Source organism: Paroedura picta, chromosome 14, assembly GCF_049243985.1.
Source record: "Paroedura picta isolate Pp20150507F chromosome 14, Ppicta_v3.0, whole genome shotgun sequence".
Lineage (NCBI taxonomy): Eukaryota > Metazoa > Chordata > Lepidosauria > Squamata > Gekkonidae > Paroedura > Paroedura picta.
The window spans coordinates 35,503,335-35,528,636 of NC_135382.1; the positions used below are offsets into that span (position 1 = coordinate 35,503,335).

General features: G+C 50.6%; 1 protein-coding gene across 4 annotated transcripts; it reads right to left on the minus strand.

Annotated features, from left to right (window-relative positions):
* Window positions 1-1,015: 1,015 nt before the first annotated feature.
* SALL1 (spalt like transcription factor 1) lies at window positions 1,016-22,868 on the minus strand. Of its 4 annotated transcripts, none has more exons than XM_077309806.1 (4): window positions 22,829-22,868; window positions 22,494-22,586; window positions 5,028-8,437; window positions 1,016-2,110 (listed from the first exon to the last, which is right to left on the minus strand). In XM_077309806.1, the coding sequence occupies exons 2-4, from the start codon at window positions 22,567-22,569 to the stop codon at window positions 1,670-1,672; spliced, it is 3,927 nt and encodes a 1,308-aa protein (XP_077165921.1). In that variant the 5' UTR covers window positions 22,570-22,586; window positions 22,829-22,868; the 3' UTR covers window positions 1,016-1,669. The 4 variants fall into 4 exon arrangements, with proteins under 4 accessions (XP_077165921.1, XP_077165922.1, XP_077165920.1 ...); XM_077309807.1 differs by lacking the exon at window positions 22,829-22,868 and adding an exon at window positions 13,568-13,688 and having other exon boundaries at window positions 22,494-22,643; XM_077309805.1 differs by lacking the exon at window positions 22,829-22,868 and having other exon boundaries at window positions 22,494-22,665.
* Window positions 22,869-25,302: the final 2,434 nt, after the last annotated feature.

A 25,302-nucleotide genomic window follows, 5' to 3' on the forward strand; every position in this document is an offset into this window, starting at 1 on the left:
CAAGAAACCCCTGATGCATTCTTCAGGCTTTGAGAAATCCCAGAAGTGGCTCAATCTTGTTGCATATGATTGGGAAGTATTATGGCAGACACACCCACCCGGGGGTCCTCCCATTCCCGTCCCCTCCAAGCCCATCACTGGCCATTTTGGGAGGGGGAGCAGACCATGGTCATATAGAATCATAGAGTTGGAAGGGGCAGACAGGCCATAGAATCATAGAATCATAGAGTTGGAAGGGGCCATCCAGGCCATCTAGTCCAACCCCCTGCTCTACGCAGGATCAGCCCTAAGCATATCATTCAATAAATGTTTAAGAAATGTAAAATATATTTATATTTTAAAAACTAATTTCCACCCATTTAGCAAGCCCTTCCATGGCTGTCAGGAAACCCCAGGGCTTCATAGAACCCTGGTTGAGAAAGCCTGTTCTAGAATGACACCCACTTAAAACACACACAAATTCAGCTTTCTGTTGAAAAAAAAATGTATTTGATTACTCGCGTAAAATTACAGTATCTCTGCTGTTAGTAAGTATTAAATGTTAAAAGAAACTGGACTTATTTTTCTTTCAACTTTCCAAGAAAGTGCATATAACAGTCCAAAGGATTCTTTTTCCCATACCTAATACAAAATAAACAAACACTATACTTGTTCTCTTGGTCAAGAACGAAGGTTTGAGCTCATGGGTGGGTGGAGAGGATATGTACATTTCAACGATATTTACAAGAGCATCTAAATCTGTCCATTGAAGGTTGTTCAAGATGCATTTCATTAGCAGCATTTTCAAAGTCCAGCACTTTTTCTATAGTGAATATACCTACAAGGCAAAGGGTTTTTTAACTACCAAAAAAACAACACTTTTCAGATCTCCTCTAAATTATCTCCGTGCTTTTTTTTTTTACTGTACAGAAACTTAGCAACATCTCGGACAACTCCAGTAAAAAGCACAATACGAAGAACAGTTCCAAAAGGAAAGGGGGGGAAAAGGAAACTCGAAAAAAGTTAAATCTACAAAAAAAATTTAAAGCCATTTTAATTTTAGAATTAAAAACAAAACAAACAAACAAACAAAAAAAATAAACAACCCAGCCTGTTTGTGTAGTACGCACACGATTCAATTTTATAATGGTCCGTTTTGAATCCTCTGTCAATCTGGAGAATTAAGCAATGTATTTGTTCATAAAAATTTCCAGTGAGATCTAAGTATACACATATACAGACTTTCATTATGTGGGAAGGGGGGGGGAAAGGGGGGCAGAAATGTATCACAGAGGCATTTCGCCACCCCCCCCAAAGTTCATGTTAAATGGAATATAGAAAATAAGTTAAGTTAAATGCCAGAATGAGACCACCTAGCCGTACAGACTCGCATTGCCATAAAATGTTACAGCAAGTTTACAGGACTCTAGTTAATTAGCGTTTAGTTCAAAATACAGAAGACCAAAGTTAACACTTGCAGGTGTCTGTTTGCAAAGAAATAAGGGGGTTATATCACTAATAAATAAGCTTGTTTTAGAACTCTAGAAGTCGAACAGGTACAAAAAGACGTCCGTTTTAACGTTGTTGTCGGGTCGATTTGCCAAAATAAAAAAGAAAAAGGGTGGGCGGGCGGGCGGGAGACACAACCTCAGGTTGCAATATCTGCAGGATCGTCGGTGAACGCGCGTCCCTAATTCGTTACAATCTCTTTGCCGTCTTCCACAAAACGCGTGAAACGGAAGTGTGTCCCGTTCTCGCTGCCTGTCATTTTCTCCAGACCAGCTAGAGGTGAGTTCGGCTCGGAATTCTGGAGCTTCTCCAAATTCCCCGTCAAGCCGCTAATCGGAGAAGTGCTGCCGTTTCCCAGGCTGCCCGGAATTGGAGGGATGCCACCATTTTGAATGACCGAAATCTCGTTCGTCTTCATTGCCAAGCCGTTGGAGAGAGCAGCCGCGTACTGGTTCCAGAAGCTGGAAGGGTCGCCGTTTCCGGACCTCGCAGCCAAATCTTTTGGGAACATGTCTGGAAATTTGACAGGGTTGCTTCCCAGGAAAGTCATGGGACCGTCCACCGAAAGCCGTCGCCCTCGTCTGGCCGGGGTGCTATTCCACATGTGGGTGCCCATGTGAACCTGTAAGAGACACGGGTTAGCAGCGGCAGTTGTGTGATTTTACGCTGGTCAAGGGAGCAGCAAACATAAAACGCAGCCCCGCCGGGTCGGTTTTACTCCTCGGGGAGAGGAACGGTCTGCGGCCGGTCCTTTCCCAACCCTGCGTCATCGCGGCTCGTCCCTGGGAGGTCTGCAAAATGTGAGTCGGTGCAGCTTGAAAAGGGTATGGCGTTAATCGTAGAGGTTTCAGACTAGAAGGAGGAGCTGTCAGCCACCGCTCTGTGCCCGTGTGGGAGATTGCATGCAGCCAACATGTGGGGTGCATTAACGTGATGCCTGCACATGCGGGGAATATACCGTGGGCCCGAGCTGAGGCTGGACCGACTTTATGACATAGCGCACCCATATGAGCGTTGTTCAGCACTTATTTCTCCCTGCAGGTGATAGCACCTTGCCACCCCCCCCCCCAAAATACCCAAGTTGGCTGTCCCTCTTCTAGAGAGCTGTGCTCCTAGAGAGGTTTCTGCTTCAAATCCGTAGGGAGAATCAATCACCCCATTCAACCGTTCTACAGAAATGGTCAACTTTTCTCCAAGCGAGAATGCCTGGGTCCATTATACGGGTCCCCCCTTTTAAACATTCCGCTGTTTGCCGTTCATTGTTTCAGGATGAACGGCAAAGAGCGTGGGTAGGAATAATGCATTTCCGTGGCAAGGCCAAAGCTGGGATTTAAGACCCAAATTAAAGAGCTGGAAGAAGGCGGTTGAGAGAATGAGCACAATCCAGGAAAGTCCTGAGTTCGAGATTCACCTCCACCCCCAAGCTCGGTATGCCGCAGTGGGCAAGACCACACTCTCCCAGCTGCAGTCTGGGATAGATACTGGCCTACCATACAGGACTGTTGTGAGGAGCAAAGGAGATAACATTCACAGAAGCTTGAAGCAACAGTCTAAGTAGCGGAACGGCATTCAAGCAGGCCGAAGTCTTGAATTTACCTGTACTCTGTTACCCATCCAGCGTTCTCTGTATACCGCCCTGAGCCAGAGGGGAGGGCGGTATATCATCAATGCAAATAAATTAATAATAGCTCAGCTTCCACCACACTTGCCATACCCTCGGACAAGTGCACAGTAGGAAAGGCTACTACCAAAAGACAGACCATCTCCTTGCTCAACAACATAGGGCATATGGGATATTAGCTAAACGAGCCCTTTAAACATCAGCTCAAGGAACCCTCTAACAGCTAGCTTTCTTGTGCTGCGGTGAACGTCAGCTAAGGACCTGGCCAACAGCTAGCTTTCCCGTATTGCAGATACGAACAGTCACTAGTAAAAGGAGAAGGGGTCTTTACGAAGCACCCAGAGCCCGCTACTTCCTAGGGGACTTTACATCTGCAAAGTTGCAGGTTCATGCAAAAGCCAAAGTGGGAAAACTCACTAGTGAGATGCCTGCAGGATACGCAAAGGAGAGATCGGCAAGTACAGAAGAAGGCTATTTGTGTAGAACATCAGAGTATGAACACTACCGGGAAAAGGCTGGGGAAATGCTATCAGCAAAAGGAAGAAACCCCGTTTCTTCTACCTACGGCCAAATCCACATCCTATGCTGGGACGCGCATAACAAAACACGTTTTAAAACATTCCCCTGTATAAGCTCACGTGCCATGGGCAATGGAGATTCTCCCCCACAGACACACACACAAACCCCCCCATCAACAGAGGAAAGCAGAACGTCCCTGGAAGAGGAACCCTGTCCTGTGTGGGCCAATTGCACAGCAGCTTCACAAACCCACATACAACAGACAGACGCCTTGCTTTCTAATGGTCGCTCCACAAACGTACACAGAACTAGTCGCTCTCTTACTTGGAAGTACTTATGCATGCAATCGTGCATCAGAAGTGCCAGAATATGGACACTGTTAATGCAACACCCACAAGGGCTAGGTGCACATTAGCGCTCTCCTGCTGCCACAGAAAATGTACACCCACTGCTGAAGGCTGGAGCACTGATTGGGAACGTTGGGCCTGCTTCTTCGGCACCCACAGCTCCCCAGCGCAGCAGCAAAATGGGAGGGGGTGCCTTCATACGACAGAACCAGAAGTGATGTCGTGTGTTGCCGTGCCACTCTAGCAATCCCTCAAGTGGTTTTACCATAGAGTTCTGAGAGGTTGCTAGAGCAGCCTGGCAACACGGCAAGGTCACTCCCATTTATGCGACCGGCAGTGACAGCACAGTGTTGTGTGACATTTAGACCCATCCTCACACCCTTCTGAGCAACCCTAACCCCAATCAGGCTTAAAGATGGGCACGTGCCATTCACACTGTACACATTATCTGTGGGGCGCATGAAGCAATTGGCTGCATAAAGTAGGGGACGGCCTTGATGCTACAACAAACGCAAATGCAGGATTGGATCTAGCTAGCTTTTTTGCAGGTGAAAAAGCAAATAAGATTCTCCTTTGGCTACCAAAAACATCTACGATTGTGAGGGGTCATAGGACCTATACTTACGAAAGAAACGTGGAGTAGATGGTGTAATAAGGTGGGAAATTAGGCATGATTAAACAGAAAGACTAGTGGAATCCAACCCGTGAAACAACAGGAGAAGAAGAAGAGTTGGTTTTTATACTGTGCTTTTCACTGCCTGAAGGAGTCTCAGAGTGGCTTACAGTCGCCTTCCCTTTCCTCTCCCCACCTGTGAGGTAGGTGAGGCTGAGAGAGCTCCGAGAGAACTGCTCAGTCAAAACTCCACTAGCAGGACTGTGACTAGCGGGGAATCAAACCTGGCTCACCAGATTAGAAACCATGGCACCACACTGGCTCCCATGGTGTCCAAATTAGATATTTTTTGCTTACTGTGACCACAGCATGAAACACGAACAGAACACGCGATCCATAAAAAGAGAGAGACCTCCCTCCCCCCCAAAGAAAAGAGTACCTTCAGGTTGCCTTTCGTTGTGAAAGCTCGTCCACATATAGTGCAGGCAAAAGGCTTCTCTCCCGTGTGGGTCCGTTCGTGAATCTGCAATGCGCTGGAAGAGGAAAAAGTCTTCCCGCAGGTGTTGCAATAATGCTGCTTCGGCGTCCTCCGGGGCAGTGTGGGAAGCAAAACGGGAGAGGTTGCAGAAGATGGCAAAGGCCCCGGGGCAATGAGAATGGGCGGAGCCTCCTTGCTGTCCTGAGGAGAGCCGTGTCCGAAACCGTTGACCTCCGTCTTGATGAGCGACACAAGAGAGTTAGTCGGGATCGTCGATGAGTTCTGATTCGGGCCGAGATTCGAGTTGGGTTCAAAGAGCTGGGATGGTAGATCTCGCATTTGATGTGTCAACATATGCTGCTTCAAATTACCCTTTGTGGAAAAGCCACGATTGCAAACTGTGCAAATAAATGGTCTCTCTTTGGTATGACTTCTGTAATGAATGTCCAAGGCACTCTGACAAGCAAACGTTTTGCCACAAATGTCGCACGCCGTGTTTTTAAGTTTGCCTCTGTCTCGGAAAGGGAACAGCATGCTCAAGGACTCTTCCTTGATCACCAGTTTCTCCGGGTTTCCCGATGTCAGGTCCAAAGCGCCGCCATTTGCAAGGGCCGGAGGCCAGCCGTTGGCAAAGTCGCTGGATAACGTCCTTGGTGGTTTCTCTTCAACACTGGGAGACTTGTGGTAATCGGTCGTGCTGTTGGACGGGGACAAGGCCTGCATAGAAGAGGTAGACTCTGAGAGAGCAGGACTTCCGGCGCTTTGGCTTTCCACATCGCCACCGACAGATGACGAGTCATTTGTCGTGATGTCCCCTTCCACTGAGCCGTTCTCCACAGACTTCAAGCTGGCTTGTAGTTGCTCCACAAGTCCTGCATTGATCATCTTCATCTGATTCTCTAAAGCAGCAATACTTGACATTTCCGGTGGCAACGGAGAAGACGATAAACTATCTTGAGATGCGTCGACTGATTTAGGCGTATCTGGCACGCTACTGTCAGGACAGTCTTCCATGTTGTCGTCAGAGAAGTTGTCCAGGTCGTCAAAGTTCTTCTCGTCGAAAGACCCCGTGTCCGATTCCATCGACTCGGGATAGTGCTCCGTCACGGGGGTGTTGGGTATCTGGCCACCCATATGCATGCGGATGTGCTGCTGTAACACAACAGCGTTGGTGAACTTCTTCTGGCAGATGGGGCAGGAATGTTGTACTCTCAGCGGGGGCATGGCACGGTGAACGCTATAGTGGGTCTTTAAGTTGCCTTTTGTTGTGAAGGCGCGGCCGCAGATTTTGCACTTGAAGGGCCTTTCGCCCGTATGCGTGCGGTAGTGCATCTTTAGCGCACTCTGGCAACTGAGAACCCGGTGGCAAATGATACACTCGTTGGGATCGGATGCCTTTTTGTCGATGTTTTCCACCAGCTGCTGCAGTTTGGAAGTCTCAGAGGCCGACGTTGAGTCCAAGAGCCCTCCAAATGGAAACTTTGCCTTAAATTTTTCAGACATGAGAGGAATGAGAGGGTTGGTGAAAGCCACCATGCTGTTGGAACTCGAATCTGTGGCCGGTGAGGTTACAGAATGGTTGAGACCCGCGACAGAGCTGGACGTCGGAGTGTTCTCTTCCAGCTTGCTGTGGGAGGGCAGCAAAGCACCTACTTCCCCTTCAACGAGATGCCCATTTGAGTTTTTCCCAGCAGGATCAACCGAGCCAGAGTCACTTTTGATGGAACATGGGGGGCTGGAAGCCGGATAAGTGATGGGAATAGGCTGAGGCTCCTCTGTTTTGATGAAGGGGGTCAAGCTTGGAATGGTGGGCGGGAGAGGCAAGCCAACAGATGTGGCCAGTGTTGACAAGACGGGCTTGCTGTCCAGCCAGCTGGTGACGGGCTTTTCGGGGGGTATCGACATTCCGTACGGAATACCCGTGCTGGTGGGGATATTGTCCAAATGCTCGGGCACGGGGTAGGGGTTCATTTGAATGTGAGGGTATTTTTCTTTGTGACGCTGAAAGTGGACCTTTAAGTTCCCCTTGGTGGAAAACCGGTTTCCGCAGATGTTGCATTTGAACGGCCTCTCCCCGGTGTGGGAGCGCAGGTGGATCTGCAAGGCACTGTCGCTTCCAAACACTTTCGCACAGAACCTGCACTTATGCTTAAAGAACGCTTCGTCGGAAGCACTTTTTGCTTCGAAGGCTGTGACGTTGGGCGGCTGGCTTTTCCTCGGCTGGGCCAGAGCGGCCAAAGGGTTCAAGTCCTCTGCAGGCGTCCCGAGATTCGACAAAGGACCGGGGAACACAGAGTGGCCGGGGGCGGGCTGAGGTAGAAGAGGGTTTGAAACAGGGCTTAACAGGCTGCTTATTGCAAAAGCCGGGGAAGAGGACACGGGCGCTGGGGGATTGCTGAGGGCTGGGCCGCCAGCGTTTGTAGCCACTTTTTCAGAGGGCGGCGTTGTCAGGGCTGCCGCCGCGAGGGTAATATTTGGAGACGAGCCGCTACTGGATGGAATCAGAGCGTTGCCAGAGTTGTTCTGAGGTAGCTGTACGGGGGCCAGTGGCTTCGCGCCGCTGATGCCGGCCGACTGGCTCGCCAAGCTTTGTGCCAATCCGGCCGCCGCGGCCAGCTGCTGGGACAAGTGGGAACTTAACGCGGACAAGGGGTTGGCGGACGCCCGTAGCTTGCCGGGAGGCGGGTTCGAAGACGGCGGCGGGTCCGCGCTCTGGGAGGCCAGCAATAATATTTGGTGACGGATCTGCTCGATCAGCTGCAGCTGGAGGATCTGTTGCTGCTGCAAGGCCAGAAGCTGCTCCATGAGGGCCGGGACGGCGAGCTTGCCAGTCGAGGCGCCGTTGCACCGGGCCTCCTGCGAGAACTGCGCGACCGCCACCTTCGTGCTCTGAAGGTTCTCGATGATGACGTTGCTATTGATCACGGAGAAGCTGCCGAGCGTCGTCAGGTCTCCCGTCTGAGGTAGAGAGGTTGTTGTAGCTGAGGTACCCATTGTGGAGCCGTTACTGCTCGCCGTACTGCCGCTGAGAGGCTGGGAACCAGCGCCGGCACCCTGACCCGCGCAGGACGCTTCGGCCTCCATGGATTCTTCCTTGTCCGGTCTGTTAGGCTCGGCAAAGTCTACTCGGTCCGCTTTCTTCGCTGCGTCATTCCTCTGTCCGTCTGGATTCGCAGGAGGGGAGCTGGGTGGGAAGGCTTCGGAAGGAGGGAGGGGGGTTTCGTTCACTATTAAAACCAGCTGTTTTTTCGTGCAGTTCTTCTTGTGTTGCAGGAGATCGGGTAGTTCGAAAAACTCCGCGCAGCATCTGCCACAGACGTGGGCATCCTTTGTCTTGGCCGGGCGGGTTGCTGGACACTTGCGTGAGTCTCCTAAGGCACCAAAAAAAGAGGGGGTGGGGGAAAGAGGAGGATTAGAACCAGGAACACAGAAGCATCTCTGCCTGCGGCAAGCTTACGAAACACCTTCAGTCGCAAATGCTCGCCACCACCTGGACCATCCGCCATATTTATTTTTGTTTTATCATCTTTTTACAAAATTTATAATCTGCCTTTCTGCACTTACAAAGCCTCCAAGGCGACAAACAATGTCAACCATACCTGATAAAATGACCTTTTAAAACTATTAAAATCAATCCCCCCCCGACACGCATAATTAAAGCAAATTAAAAATAGAATGTATTTATTTATTGGAATTTGTTTGCCCGCCACTATTGAAAGTCGTCTTGCAGTGGGTTACCAAATCAAAGATCAAAACCCCAGTACATAGAATACATACAAGTATCTACAAGTTAAAGTATTTAGGGGTTCTCCATCTTTGGAGATTTTTAAAGAGAGGCTGGATAGCCATCTGACGGAGAGGCTGATTCTGTGAAGGCTTAAGGGGGTGGCAGGTGACAGTGGATGAGCAATAGGGTTGTGAGCATCCTGCATAGTGCAGGGGGTTGGACTAGATGACCCAGGATGTCCCTTCCAATACAATTCTATAAGATATAAACTCTTCACTCTGCAAATACCAACATGGTCCCCGGCCCCAGAGTAGCATGCCTGGCCTCAACCAGAGTCAGGGCCTTTTTGGCTTTGGCTCCAGCCTGGTGGAATGAGCTGTTGACAGAGATCCAGGCCCTGATGAAGCTTCCAACGTTCCAAAGGGCCTGCAAAATGGCACTCTGCCACCAGCTGTTTGGTTGAGGCCAAGGTTGCACTCTTAGCATCTGAAAGGCCCTCCCCTGCCCAACTCCCCACCCATACAAACACACAGGCTTCTGCCTCATTCTTTCCCCTCCCATCAAGCCTGGGCCAGTTCTTGTATTCTTTAACATCAGACGCGGGGAGATGTTTTAATTGTTGGGGCAATTGTAGTAGTAGTTTAGTTCCATTTAAGCTTTTAAAGGTCTAATGGCACATTCTTCTTCTAGTTCTAGAGGATGATCTGGGGCCAAGGGACCAAGCCCTATGAAGATAGGTTGAGGGACTTGGAAATGTTCAGCCTGGAGAAAAGGAGGTTGAGAGGGGACATGATAGCCCTCTTTAAGTATTTGAAAGTTTGTCACTTGGAGGAGGGCAGGATGCTGTTTCCGTTGGCTGCAGAGGAAAGGACACGCAGTAATGGGTTTAAACTACAAGTACAACGATATAGGCTAGATATCAGGAAAAAATTTTCACAGAGAGTAGTTCAGCAGTGGAATAGGCTGCCTAAGGAGTTGGTGAGCTCCCCCTCACTGGCAGTCTTCAAGCAAAGGTTGGATGCACACTTTTCTTGGATGCTTTAGGATGCTTAGGGCTGATCCTGCGTTGAGCAGGGGGTTGGACTAGATGGCCTGTGTGGCCCCTTCCAACTCTATGATTCTATGATTCTATTATTCTAAGCCACCTCGATAACTTTATGGAAAGGGGGCAGCCTAGAAATCCAAGGGATGGATGGGTGGGTGGATGGGTGGATACAACAGCGATTAAAACACTGGTTGGGAAGGAGGGATCGCAGTAGGAATGCTAATCTGAGCAAAAAAGGCTTCACCCAGTAGTGGAAGATGGCAACAGAAGGGGAGAGAGGAATCTCCCAGGGGAGAGACGTTCCATGGCTTTGGGGCTAAAACCGAGAAGGCCATCTCCCAGGCACCCACCCAAACTGAGAAGGCAGGGGTGCCTAATGCAAGGCCTCCAAAGATAGGTCCATGCAGGAGTAGATGGTCCTTCAGATAGGCTGGTCCCATATTAAATGAGGCTTTGGAGGTCAAGTCCAGCTCCTTGAATTGGGTCTGGAAACCAATTAGGAGCCAGTTCAGATGGGCCAAGACTGGAGCGACCTGGTGCCTACAACCCACGTCCGGGTGGCAGGATCCTGCCCCAACTGAAGATGCAAGAGCAGGACTCAGGATTGCCAGATTTCCCTCTGCCTGCTGGAGAGGGATGGTGGGGAGGGGGGAGTGAGGATTGCTACCTCCATGCTGGCAAACCTCTGGGGGCTGGAGCCTGGAGAAGACGGGGGGGCCCAGTGGGACACAAAGCATCCATTTTTTCAGGGAGGGGACTGATCTCTGTAGTCCATGGAGATCATCCTTAATTCCAGGGAATCCCCAGGCCCCAACTGGAGGCTGCCATCCCTAGGGACACTCCAAATTCCTGCTGTTGGTATTATTCATTTATCGTAGGACGGGTGTAGTGCAGCTGGGCCATCCGAGGATTGTCCAGCAGCCAGGCAAGGGATGCTGGGAGGTGGTTTGCCATTGCCTGCCTCCGTGTCATGACCACTCGTGTCCCTTGGAGGAAGTCCCACCCAACTCCTTGGAGGTCTCCCGTCCAAATACCAGTGAGGGTCGGCCCTGCTTAGCTTGCCTGGGCTATTCAGGTCAAGGCAGCCTGCAGTTGGTTCTGAGTAAGCAAGCTCCACGTTTTCCCAGGTAGGCCCTTTTACTTGGTAGGCGTACATGTATGCCGTCTTAAAAGAGCCGGTCTGCTGGGATGGGTGGTATGAGATTGTAATGAGCAAAGGAAATAAATGACAGCTTTGGGAGCTCAGAGGGGGTGGTAGGGACAGGGAAGAGCTGCAGCCACCTCTCGGTCCTCCAGGGTACATGGATGCGCATGGATACTGAAGCCCCCACACCTTGGGTGTACGGTTTTGGCCTTCCCCGTACCAAAGTTGGCAAGGGCAGTGCTGAACTGATGAGCAGAACAGCGATCGCTCCAGGCCGAACTGGCTCTTCTTCTAAAGCTTTAAGCTGAAGAACAGAGCACCCTCTTTGCTTTCAGCCATGACAGGACGAGCAATTCTATGGCCAGAGGACTTGTGGCTTCAACAACGTGTGTTTGTGGGAAGGCTCAGGCAGCCAGCAGAGTTATGACACGTCCTCAAAGGCATCGACTTCTCCATCTTTGAAATGCGAGAAGAGAAGGAGAAGAAACGTTGGTTTTGCCTCCCTCTCCCCGCTTTTCGTAGAATCATCGAATCACAGAATCACAGAGTTGGAAGGGACCTCCTGGGCCATCTAGTCCAACCCCCTGCACTACGCAGGATGCTCACAACCCTCTCGCTCATCCACTGTAACCTGCCACCCCCTTGAACCTTCACAGAATCAGCCTCTCCGTCAGATGGCTCTCCAGCCTTTGTTTAAAAATCTCCAAAGATGGAGATCCCACCACCTCCTGAGGAAGCCTGTTCCACTGAGAAACCGCTGTCAGGAACTTCTTCCGGATGTTTAGATGGAATTTCTTTTGAATTAATTTCATCCCATTGGTTCTGGTCCGTCCCTTCAGGGCGTTTGACTACCCAAAGGAGTCTCCAAGCGGTTGACAATCGCCTCCCCTTCCTCTCCCCACAACAGACACCCTGTGGGGTAGGTGAGGCTAAGAGAGCTCTGATGGAACTGAGATTAGCCCAAGGTCGCCAAGCAGACCTCATGTGTCTCGAAGATAGTGAGGCTGAGAGAGCTCTGAGAGAACTGGGACTGGCCCAAGGACACCCAGCTGACTGCATGTAGAGGCACAGTGGGGAATCAAACTCGGTTCTCCAGATTAGATGCCAGATTACCCCAAGCCAGCTGTGGTGGATGGGATCTCTTCCTGCTTCTGAGGAATACCCAGCAGATTCAGCTACACAACGTAAAAAGCTCCTAATAAATGTTTTTTTTTTCAAAAATCAATTTTTTAAAAAATTAAAAATAAATATATGGGTTTCCACTAAGCAATTCTGGCAGATCTTTTTTTTTTAATGTAGTAGGAAATCTGTAGGTATTTATCTACCCCAAAAGTTACATCCCTCCCCCAGCTCTTTTTCCAAGAGGTTCAGGGCAACATATGAGGTTTTCTCTCCTGCCTTGTACACCTAGTTATCCATCTCCAGGCCAACTTTCCTGCCAGCTCCCACTTCTGCCTTTTAAAATATCTACTGCATGGGGGGGCAGGAAGAAGGCAGAAAGCCAGGAGACCCAACCTGGACGAAGACAAAGATCAACAGCACAACTTCACAACGGTTGCCCAGGACTGATTTTTAAGACTTGCACCAGGCTGAAAATATTTTATGAATACCCACGTCTCGGAAGACAATCCCCTCCGCATAATCCATCAAAATATAAAATAGTATGAGAACCAATGGCATTGCGGCAGGGGGGGGGACTGAGGAAGTCCCATGGCGAGGTATTGATTTCCAATATTTCATCCTTGCTTATTGTCGAGGTGTCCACTGAGGGGGCGGCTGAACCATTTGAAGGCCTCGTTAGATTCTCCGGGTTCCCCCATCGGCCTTGCTCGTCCTCAGCAGATTCAAAGAGGTGGGTGACAAGTCACCCCATCCCTAAACTAATTTGTAGTCACTCAGGGTCCCCATCGGTTGCTGACAGGAATGAACGGGGGGGGGGGGGGGAGAGGAGGAGGAGAAGGAGGACGAGGAGGAGAAGAAGAATGCACCACCCCAGTTTCAGGTTGACAGGAACAAACAATCTAACAAGCTTTCCAACTCCAACGTAAGAGCTGTGTTCACTTTGACCCTTCAACGGGGATTGGCTTTCACTCCAAAAGTTCATTCCACTGCAGCTAGGGGCTTTGTTGAATACCAACTCCGAAACACACAGAGAGAGAGAGAAATCCCCTGTCAAAGAATAATATTCATATTTCCACAATCAAGCATTTGTTTTCTAATCCCTCTCGCAATGCTTAGTTTGAAGGCCGGGGAGCAGTTTGGACTCTGCTGTTACTCAAGAACTGCTAAACCGCTCCGGATGCAAGATGAATTTCTGCTGGTGAAAAGTTCTCCTCCCAGACCTGCAGGCCTTAAGCACATTGCCCTCCCCCCCAGCATCACCCCAACTCTGTTTCCTCATAAGCAAGTCCTTCCGAATTTCACTCCGGAACCCCCAGACTGGTTCTGAATTGTCCCAGCAGCCTGAACCCCCCATTTAGCAAAGAACTCTCTTCCCAATCGGTTCTGTTTCTCATCTCATCATTAAGTTCTGGGGCTTGGGTTTTGTGTGTGTGTGTGTGTGTTTAAATAATGCCAATTCTAACCTCAGTTGCAGCAGTATAAATCTGTGGGAAGTTCCTTTACGAACACACAAGATCTCCCAAGCCCGGGCAGTCATTGTAAATTTTACAACCATGAAGATTAGATCAGAGTATGACCTCATATCTATAAAAGCAACATAAAAAAAAAACTTTTTACATTGCTGGAAAAGATAAAACCCATCAAAAGAAAGGGGGAAAAAAAGATGAGCCATTAAGAAAGAGAGAGAGAGAGAGAGAGAGAGAGAGAGAGAGAGAGAGAAATGTTCCTATATAATAAGGAATCAATCTGGATTGTTAAGGTGGACAACTCTGCCCATTTTCCCCTGGCTGAATGCATATCAAAACTATTTGCTTTTAACTGTTGTCAATTGTTTAACAGATAGCTCTGGACCTTTCATTGGGGAAGAAAGAAAAAGAAAAAGGAAAGCCTTTCATTTCTTGTTTGTTATCACTGGCTGCCCCCTTTTCTTATCACCGGAGATCCATTTGTAAATTAAACGTTACAAAAAAGGGAGAGAGAGAGAGAGAAGAAACTGCCTTTGACTTCAAACTCGCTGATCTTATTCAAAGGGAAGGATGGCTCCCTCTCGTTCTCTCAGCAGGATGACACAAAATTCGGTTGTACAGATGGTGTGTGGTCAGCTTGGAGGGGAGGAGGGGGGGGAGAGAGAGAGAGAAGAGAAAGAAAGCCCGTTTAATTCAAGGATTACCTCCCTGCCTGTTCCGCTGCACACTAAAATCAGATAATAGATAGTTTCCATGACTTCTAAATTAAATTTCTGAAGAAAGCGAACATTAAAAAGTTCCTGCGAAACAACAACACAAACACAGAGAGAGAGAGAGAGAGGGAGAGGGAAGGGTTTTGCATTGCTTTTTTACAAATTAAAAACTGAGCCAAGTTTCCCAGCTCGCTGGATCTCACCACCGGTCCCCAGCTAATAAGTACTTGTTAGTGCTCTTCTCCCAAACGTATACAGAACAGATGAATTCCTTTCAAGAGGGTCTATTCAACCACCGGGCTCAACATGCAAGCATGCATAGAAAAGACAGAGAGATACGGCCCTTTTCAAAGTTTTAGGCAGGACAGAAAATCCTCCGATATCATATGCTATGTTGTACAAACAGGACTCCATTTCATTTCCCTCTTTCTTTATTTTTTTTAAGTATCACCCAACCTCCTGTCAATTGCCGGCAGAGAAAGCTGCAATTTTTAGCACTTTGGGCTCATAGACTAAAAGGTAAGGCAAAATATTAAAGTGAAATCCATTGGCATGACGCCTCTGCAGCTATTTCATTGTTTAACTCGGGAGACGGGGGGGGGGGGGGAATATATATATAATATGACAAACATTCCATTTGGGACTATTGTTATTTTGACAAGCCATTTCAAAGGCTGCATCTCTTTTAGAGACTTATTTTTAAAATGCCAGGAAATCCAATTCTCAATATAGCCAAGAGAGCGGGGGGGGGGGGGGGGAGCCCTACGCTATCCCTTTTTTCTCCTTTTCACATTTCCATACGTAATGGTTATGTCTCCATCTCCTTTTACAGCCAATTACGAAAGGAACAAAAGCTATTCTGTTTGCTCACATATTTTCGACAAAATGCATTAAAACTATTATGTCAGCATGTTCTATTAAGCTCCGCATTCAGTCGAAAATACTTTTCAACCAGATCACATTTATCAAAACATAAAGGCCAACTCTAAAACACCATTTTGCTTGGTCAGCTGTGCTTAGATAAATAATGACAGATTCAAAACTAAATAACTAGCAAGGGGAAACCGGGGTGGTGAGAAGGGGGGGAGGAGAGAAACAAGCCCACTTTACGAAGGGTACACATCACAATGGGTTGGCTTCAAATATTTAAGCATGCCAGTACCAAAATTAAAATCTGATCTAATTCCCTCTCTCTCTCTCTCTGTTTCTCTCTCTGTCTTCCACCCCCTCTCCAGCCTTCCTGTAGAACCTTATAATCTAGGTTTAGAAAAGGGCCTACCTTCTAGCTTTTCTATTACTGCAACGTTAGACGGGGAAGCACCCGGGCACGAGGCATGCAGTGGGTTTTTTTTGCAGTAGACAGACGCACGTTTATACAAATTGATGTGCCCTAGATCGGATGAAAACCACACACACACAGGTACCCAAGACGATGTGGTGAGATTTCAACCCCCCTCTCAGCAGATAGCCAATAATGGGGAAGTACTTTTCCTTATCAAGACTGACACCGTAAAAGCATAACCCTAAACCTCCTAAGCCCACTGACTGCAGTGGAACTCTGCTTAGGGTGGCACAGGAAACATTTGCCATTTGCCTTCAGAATTACCTCCTCTCCCATCTTGTGGGAACTCACAGGGAAGCCAAAACAGACCCTTGAGGAATGACCCCTCCTCCCCAAATTATGAAAGCTTTCAAGGTTTTTTAAAAAAATATATATACATTTTGGGGGGAAGGATACCCCAGAAAGATGCAACCAAGCCAAGCCAAAACAGATTTCCAGCAAGATTCTCTTCTGGTGCCGTGTCCTTAATTGTCTCTTAAGAGCCACTGGCAATGGGATTAAGCCGAGGCAACCTGTCTCTTTTGCAACGGCAAGATTCTGTCTTTCTTGGATCTCCCAAGAGAACAAACGCCCTAGCCTAAATTCGTCTCCAACCTACACTTTTGAAGACTTTTTTTTTAAGGGAGCTGTATTTATAATCAAACCATCTTCGAGGGAAGGAAGGGTTCTCAACTCCACCTAAGGAGCATAGCCAGACTAACCCCGCCAGTCAGCTTGTTGGTTTCTCCCTTCATGTTGGAGTCTGGTCTGATGCTCCAAGTTATTTCTGCCAAAGAGGCTTCGTTTTCCAGACATGATTTGGGACCCAGGGGCTCCCAAATGACACAGGGAGGGAGAGGATCCTCCAAACCTCATCCAAAGGGGGAATGCTTCCCCATTCCCATTCCTGGAAGGAGGCCACAGATTTCATTCTGGAAAGAACAGGATTGATAGGTTTCAAAATACATTTCTTTCCAGGCCCACAGAATCCTTGTTCGTTTTCTTTCTCGTTTGGCTGCCGGTTTCCCCAGAAGGGTGGTATTTCTGATGCCGACTTGGGCCAAATCATGTTTTTTTTCCTGGCCAACTCAACACACCTACAATTTTTTAAAAGGGACTTTTGGAATTCCTGACTGCAATTTCAGACCAAGTCTGGGCAGTAAGAGCAGGCAACAAATAAATAGCTATATATATATTTTTTTTGGGGGGGGGGAGGGATGCATTATGAAACTCCACATATCCAAGTTCCCAAGACGCTTCTTGATTTCCCAGTCAGCAAGAACTGGGAAAGGGGGAAGAAAAACACCAAATCCATGTACCCACAAGCTTTCATATCATACCCCTAAGGACAGCACTGCCAACCCCCCTGCCGATTAACCTATCCCGTTCACCAAATGGAAAGAAAGATTGACTGGCAAGCAAGAATCCCACCGACCAAGCAGTGACTCCAAAAAAACGACCTCTCTTGTTTTTTCGGCCTACGGATGAATCAAAAAACGAACACTAGGGGGGGTGCCAGTTGCAAACTCTCCCAAAAAGTTGAGTGCAGTCCCCCCCCCCCACTTCTAGTGTCAAGCCAAGGGAGAGAGAGAGAGAGAGAAGGAAGGGGGAAGCACAAAATCTAAACTTCGGCTACGTAAATATTGGCAAAGGAACAAGAAACCAAATCCCTGTTGTTTGGCGGGCGGGGGGAGGCTCTATGGGCAAACCGGCTGTCAATCACCTCTTTGGGGGTCTGGCATCCGAGGGGTGACAAGGGAATAAGGGTTAGCAAAAGAAGCCAAGCCGATAAGGGGAAGCTAAAATAAACTACCAGCTTCCTGCTAGGCGACTGGGAAGACTCTATTGGGGGGGTCACCAGCGAGATACTGAACCCGGCGTATTGTGATCTGAACTCTGTCACCTTAGGCTGGGAGGAGGCAAGCAAAGGTTAAAACATCTGAAAGACTGCAGTTTTGCTGCAGCACCCATCTGCCAAAGTTGGCAGGGCTGCTGGACCCTCCCCCCCCAAAACCACTCCACTTGTGGGAGTTCGATCCCCACCCTCCCTCCCCCCAAAAAAGGTAAGGGCAGAGAGGCCTTGCTGTCTACTTTCAAAAATGTTGCCAAGGATTCCCCCCCCCCAGGGCCTTCCTCGGAGATGGTTTTTGTTGCCAGCAGTGCTTTAGGACTTCTGCTGGCCTCTTCCTTCTCTGCTTTGTATCAGTTTACTTCATTTCTCCTCCTCCTCCTCTCCCTCTTTTCCAGCTGATAGGATTTGCCACAAAGATTTTTTTTTAAAACCCTGATGTTTCTACATGCAGCAGAGTCCACTCTTCCCCAAAGAATCTTATCAGCCAAACAGGACAGGAGTGTAAATAGAGAAATCTGTTTGCATATCTCGCCAGGAGATGACGGCACCCTGTTTCCACAAAATGAAGCTCAGGGGAAAGGCACATGTTCCCAGAAAGCAAAGCTGGTTATGCCAGCGTAGAGAGGTGCAACCTTAAATATGTTGATAGGCAAACATATCCCTTGGTTTCAAAGAGATTTATTTACTTCCACAAGAAGAACGGCCTGAGGATGAGGCATGCATATCTTTACTCCGGAGTAATAGCAGCATCAAAGGTATATTGGCAGACAAGTTCCGCCAAGAGAAATAAGCATTTTGTAAAAAGAACAAAAAAAGTTATCTATAGATTTGTCTTTTGAAGGAATATCTGGATTATGCGTTCAGCTAAAAACGGCCTGGTTTCGAGGTGATAATTGAAAGCATAATTAATTATAGCGTGGACAGGGCATGTCAGCAGTGTTCGGTTTAGAATTGTTACTGGGTTTGGAATTTTTTTTTTCTACCAAAAGGACGATTCTGTGCTCCTAATTCTGTGTGAATTTTGCTTCTGCTACAGTCCATGCCACAGCAGAAATGTACGGAGATAAAGCCATTTCACCTGAGTGTGCAGGGAAGAGAGGCACATCCAAGTCAAACAAACAAAATTTTGTACAAAATCAGATAATCTTATAATTAAATTACAAGTGGCATCTTATTTTGGCTGCTATTATCTCCCCCACAGACGTAAGTAACTTGTTGCATGTACTTTGAGTCTGAAAGTATCTCACATTTTCAGCCCATCTGAAATGTTTACTGGCACAGGTTTTCAGAAAGGAAATACCCAAAGATTTCTTAAAATATCTGTGGAGCAACAAAAACCCAGCCTACTAATTTCTGTTGTTGTTTTTTTTTAAGGGAAAAGATGATTACAAAGATTCATTGCACAATTTCCCCAAGATTAGGTATGCCATGGAAGCAAAAATTCCTTCCAGTTTTTAGACCCTCACATTGCAGGCCCAGAAAGTCTAATTGAATGGAATTTTAGAAATATATTAAAAAAAAGAAGTAACCCAAACAAGAAGTGCAATAATTTTTAAAAGCCTTATTTTTCACAGTGACTGATAACGTTAGATTAAGAGCTACAGGAAAGATCTTGGATCCTGGAGTTTTTAATTGCACGGCATAATCTTGGTTTAATGTTTATAGTATAAACAGGAGCCATCAGGTGCTGCTTACAATTTGGAGGCACACACACACATATAAATGCAGCCAAAAATATAGACCAAAAAGGTAAACCATCTTCCGACTGAAGGTTTTGTAAGATCTGCTGTGTACCAATATTATTACAACATACTCGATCCTGTTAACACCCTTACAGAATGTAGCCTGCAGGCAACTTAGTCAAACGTATTGTCCAAGCACGTAAAAGGAGTCCTAACTGAAATGAATTGCTGGAGGGGTGGGGAGGGGAGGGGAAAAAAAGGGGAAAAGGTTCCTGCAGCATGTTGAGGGGGTGGCTGACTGCTTCCCTTAGCACAATGAAACCATCTTCACACACATACACTCCAAAAAGAGCCCGGAATTATTTTGTTAATTCAAGGAAGCTCTTGGTCAAGGGGGGGAATTGATTTCACGACCTCCGATTTGGCTAATATCTGGTTATTTTTTTAAAAAACACACACACAAACACACAAAACCCTTGAGAGAGAGCAACAGGCATGAAGACACTAAATTCTGGCGTCAGGGCAGTGCCCGGCTTTGTGACCACAAAGAAGGCCAAAATGTGAAATATATTAGGAAACATGTGGCTGGGTTTTGGGCTAAGAAAACGGGGGTTGCTTTGACTCTTTTAGTGGGAATGGGAGATTAAATTCGGAAAATTTACAGAAAAAATGAGAAATGTGAAAGACAAGATTATTCAAGGAAGGCAAGGAAGGGGGGGAGGAAAGGTATTTATTTCCTCTTTGAAAAATCAGGCATCACACAGGGCTCAAGAAAAAAAAGCAAAGCAAAAAGAAAACCATTTCAAGCGTGCGACCAAGATTTTGGTCCACAGTGGGATGCAAAGGAGTCCTTGTAAATATATACATTATATATCCTTTTCTTTTGGGAAAACATTAAAAAAATCCACGGCTAAAGGATTTTGGACAACCCCCCTTATATTTGCCAGGAGTTTGTGAGTAAGTGTGCATGCGCAGGAAAGCTCTTATATACCTTGAATAAAACTCTTTTGGTCTTAAATATGCCGCTGAACTTTAAATTTGTTTCCCCAGCAAAGCAAAGCATTCCTTTAAATACCCCTCCCCCCAAAAAAACAACAAAGGGGGAAGATTACTTCTGACCAAGAGATATACATAGTATCAAGGGAAGGGTTTCTTTAGGGAGCTCAGATTGTCCCCAAACTTTTCCAAGTCTCCTTTGCTCCGTGAAGGGGGTGGGAGGAAGTCAAGGGAGAAGATGCAAGAGTTGATGAAAAGTGCCCAAAATAATGGGAGGTTTTTTGTTTAAAGCTGGTATGAAAAGGACAGATCAAAGAACTGCTGCCCCCCTTAAAAAAAAAAACTGGCTATTCTGATTCGCCTGGTGCTTAAAAAATGGGGGGGGGGGGTTTGGAGAGGGCTTGTTTGTTGGCTGCAGTGACTGGGGTGGGGGGGGGGAGTCAAACGGGACGGCCCAAGAGGCAGAGCGGGTCGTGGCCACTCACAGGGAATAGGTCCTGGCCGGTTCGGCCAAATGCCCTCGGGCAGGCCCCAACGTGTCCTTTTAGGAAACTTTTGCCGGGGGGGGGGGTTTGAAGGACTATTGAAAGAGCCCCTGGGGTTGGTCGGTCTTTTTCCCTTGCCGAAATCCGAATCGTATGGCGACAATTCACCAAAGGGAGGGCAGGAGAAAGGGGGGGGGGGAGGCTGACTGGGGGCTTTTCTCGAAGCCTCGCGGCCGCTCTCGATATTCGTCGGAGGAGAAAGTCCCCACTCCCCCCCCCACCAAAAAAACAACAACAACCCGGCCGTCCTTCAAAAGCCAAAGTCACTCCGGATCAACTTCGTTATCATTTAACGTGTCACCACGCTGGCAGGAGCTCTCCAGGAGGGGAAACGTCCCCCAGGAGACAAACCCGGAGGCTGCCGGCTGCCAGGAGGGTCTCCAACTTGAGATTCTCGCCTCCCGACCCTCTGTCCTCGGGGCCGACCGTCCTTCTTCTTTCCTCGCCCACGTTTTCTTTCCCCTTGACCCCCCCCGTCCTCCCCCCACCTCACGCATCAACTCTTCACCTTTCGCCCGCGAACATCCCCCACCCACCCACCCACTCCCTCCCTCCCAAGAGCTGCGGGCTCCCGGGCCCGGATCTCGCGCTTCACTTCCTTCGCCGAAGTTGGACGCCGCTGGTCAATTTCCTCGGCTGAAATTGACACGGGGCACCGTCCGCCCGCCCGCCTTGCGGCGCCTCTTTTGGCGAGATCCGCCTCGCCCCCCCTCCCCCCAGGCCATAAGGCCTTTGAAAACTTGCCAAACTCTCTCTCTCTCGCCCCCCCCCCCCCTCCCGCAATATCTCCAAATTTCAACTCCTGGGGCGTCCGGCTGTTTAAACAGTGAGCCTTTGTAAACCCCCCCCCCCGGTTAGCGAAACTTCCCCCCAATACGGCAGATTGCCACCCGCAGCAGCAGAGTCGTCCCCCCGAAGCCCGCAGTTTCCCACGAGCTCCCAAGTCCCCGCAGCGCTTGCAGAGCGGCGCTCAGGCCAAAGGGCTCCTTCCCCGGGGGCAGCAGGGGACCCCGCAGAGCGAGATCCGTAGGGCTGGGCTTGGGGCAGGCCGGCCGGCCGGAGAAGGCGAGCGGAGGCCGATCCAGGCGCCCCGCGGGTGCCACGCGCAAGGGGACCCAACTCACCCATCCGGGCCGGTCGAGAGCGAAGGCGACAGCCGGGCGCGGAGGGAGGGGGCGCAGCTGGGATGCCCACCCCCTCGGCCATTCTAAGGGGGTGTTGCTTGCAGACCTCCAGGCCGGGCAGAGACGCCCCCCCCAATAGAAAAGCCAAGCCAAGGAGACCCCCCCCTCTCCCCCGTCAAGTGACCAGGGCTTGGGAGAGGAAGGCCGGTCCCGCGGCGCTCCGGATCTCGGCCAGGCAAAGCCGCCCAGCACCCGGGTCCCCGCGAGCCGTCCCTGGCCCGAGCCGGCGCCCGAGAACGCGCGAGCGGCTCTCCTGCGCGCGGAGAGCGGCGGCTCAGGAGAAGGAGGAAGAAGGAGAGAAGAGGTGGGGGGCGGGGGGAGGAGAGATCCGGTCCCAGCTCGCCAGATCGAAAGAGATCCAGCCACGGGGGGGAAAGATCCACAGTGGGGCAAATTGGGGGGGGGCACCCGGGACTCGAACCCGCCACCCCGAAATCCAGCTGACCAACTTGCAGGGCGGGAAGAAGAAGAAGAAGAAGAAGAAGAAGAAGAAGACCCGACGGGAGTTGTCTTCACCCCCCCCCCGGCCGCCCCCCAGCCCCGGAGAGGTAAGTTCGCCGCCCGCTTGGGCCACCGCGCCCCTCTGCCCTGGGCCGGCCGCCTCCTTCCCCCCGGCGCCCCCCAACTCACCATGGAGCGGGGCTGTCGAGGCCAGCTCGGGCTCGGATTGGAAATGCTGCGGCTTCGCTTGCTTCCTGCGCGACATGCTGGCTCACACATCAGCTGGGGCAGAATAAAAAATTACGAAAAAAAAATCTTCTCAAAATTACGGAAATCGAGCCCCGGCTCCCTCCCTCCTCCCTCCCGCGCACCCCCTCCCTCACCCTCCTCCCTCCCTCCCTCTCTCCCTCCCCCCGCCCCCTCCCTTCATCACTCCCTCCCCCCGCCCAGCAGCCTGCCCGATCCACCGCGCATGTGTCTGCCTATAATTGTGATTATCAATAATGCATTGCGATTAATCATACAGGGGGCGCTTTGAAAGGCCATTGGCACCGGGCCAGCGCGATTCAAACCCGCTCGCCTTAATCAATTAGGCGCTGATTTGCTGGCGACCCTTGTCTCTCCGCCGCGCCCGCCCAATGAGCCGGCCCGCCCGGCGGGAGAAGGGGGCCGGGGGGAGGGCCGCCCCGCCCACCCCTCCCCCTCCCCCTCCCCCTCCCCCCCCCCAGGCCGAGCGGGTGGGTTGGCTGCAGCGGTTTAACCCTCGTAGCAACCAGCTGGGAGTCAGGCACGCTCGGCCGGCCGCGGACCGGAGGAATGTTCCCGGGGAACTTTCCCTGGGTTCCATCCCGCGCAGCCGGCCGGCCGGCCGGGCTCCTCTCCTCGGCCTCTCTGCCGGGGTCGCTCTGCTCGCAGCTTCCCTCTTCGCTCTGGGGCTTCGACTTTCTTGCGGGCTTGTTTGTTTGCTTGCATTTGTGAGTCTGGTTTCCTTTCTGTTTGTTTTGTTGCATTTCTGGGGCCCCCCCCTCTTTTTTCCTTTTCCTTTCCTTTTCTTTTTGCATTTACGATTCTCTTTTCTGTTCGCATTTGAGATTCTCTCTTCTGTTGTTGTTTGCGAGTCTCTATTTTTTCCATTGGTGATTTTGGGTGGGTTTGGGTTTTTTGTGCACTTGTGATTCTATTGTTATTATTGTTTTGGGAGGGGTGTATTTCCCACCCCTTCCTCCCCCTTTCCCCACAAAAAGCTCTGCCTGGGACGCGGGAGCTCTCTCGCTTCGCCATGCAAAGAAAACTTTAAAAAAAGAAAAGAAAAAAAGAGTCAACTGCAAACTTTGTCGTGCCACTGCCATCCGTCCCGTCCCCCTCCCCCCAAGACGCACGAAAGCGAGGGGGTCAAAGCTGCGGTCCCCACTAGTCTGGCCAGCGTGTCCCATGGAGCGTACTCCCGAGTAAACCGGCAAGCACGTTTAAGCGGGGGAGGGGGAGCTCTCAGACCTGACTGCAAAAAAGTACCCCGTGTATTGCAATGCGTGGGGGTGGGATGGGGGGAGGGTCTGACTGTGCCTTTCGAATCCCGAAGTTTGGGGTTGGGGGCAAAGGTGCTGAACGGAGAAAGTTCAGGACTGCGCTCTTCTTATTCGCGTCTCCCCAGGCCCCCCTCGCCCCCCCTCGAAGTAAATGGGTTAAATGAGATGGCTTTGGGGGACTCTCCTGTGCCGGGCTGTCCTTGGGTGCCCTCCCCACCTTCCCGGGACAGCCCAGCGCCTTGTCGCCAGCTGCTGCTTCTGAGATCCTCCCCCTCCCTCCCCCCCCCCAGCTGCCCCATCGATCGCCCCTCCAGGCGGGCCCCACCTCGCCAGCTCCGCGGACAATCGCCGCCAACTTTCTCGCCCCCGGGCCAAGCCCGATAAGGCGCGGGGGGAGGGGGGAGCGAGGGGCGGGACTCTGGCAGGCCGCGGCGGCGCCCGGTTGGCTGAGGGCGCAGTCAGTCGGCGCCAGCGGGTGCCTGCAGAAGGTGGGTGGCGGAAACCGGCGCGCGCCTCTCCCGGGCCGGATCCTGGGGGCAGGCGGGGGGCGGGGCCAGGAGAGGGGGCGTGGTCTTCAGGGGAAGGCCACCGCCCACTTCCAGGCCGGGGGTCACTTTAGTTGGCTCCCCCCCTTTTGCTCTCTATCCTCCCCCTCCCCCGCAATAACATCTCCCTTTGCCCCTCTCCTTTTATTTCTCCAACTTTTGCTCCAGCTTAATCCTGCCTTGCCTTTTTCTTCCCTTTTTCAGATCGGAGGATGAAGTCCAAAGAAACGCCTGTCTGTCTTTGTAGTCTCCAGTCCCGGCACTATTTGGGGGGTGGGGGGTGTCCCCATCTCCCCCTCCCCCTCCCTCCTCCTCCTCTCTCCCAGGACGGCGACACTTTCTTGCTTCTCCTGCCCCCAGCTGGCTTCGCCGTGTCCCTTGACTGCGATGCCCGTCCGCAGAACCGGTTTCCTCCGAAACCCGTTTCCCCAGTAGGGCTGACCACGAATTGACACCGGAGTGAGCGGGTTGGGCGCTGGCGCGCAGGGCAACGGAGTGGGGAGTGAGTTCAGGTCAAGGGACGGCACCGCCGAGGCGGTTTAGGGACACCGGTTTCTTCGGACTACCCCGGATCGCTGGGGAGAATCGGTTCGGCGGGAATCGAAGGAGGCGTCCGGCTGGAGAGTAGGGCGGAGATCTGTCCCTGGGGGAAGGACGGATTTCTGGACAGAAAGACCCCACCCCCCTGCTCCGCTGAGCTCTCCGGGAACTGTTGGCAACCGGGCTGCTAAACTCATGCTGCTGGTGTGGCCTATCTCAGCCGCATCACACCAAAGGGCCCGGCGCATCAGGGCGTGCGCATGGCTCTCCCGACCCAGGGTCGCCCACCCCTCCCTGCCGCCCGATCCCTTTCTTTCTCCTCCTCTAGCCTGCGCCGCTCCCACCGGCGATCCCGGGTTGGGATGCCGGTGGGCCTGCGGATCTGGC

Coding starts and splice junctions, on each gene's coding strand:
- SALL1 (XM_077309804.1), bottom strand. CDS start 21,885: ATGGCCGAGGGGGTGGGCATCCCAGCTGCGCCCCCTCCCTCCGCGCCC. Junction 8,438..21,803: donor CTCTCGACCGGCCCGGATGG/GTGAGTTGGGTC, acceptor TTGGTGCCTTAG/GAGACTCACGCAAGTGTCCA. Junction 2,111..5,027: donor CAACGAAAGGCAACCTGAAG/GTACTCTTTTCT, acceptor TGTCTCTTACAG/GTTCACATGGGCACCCACAT.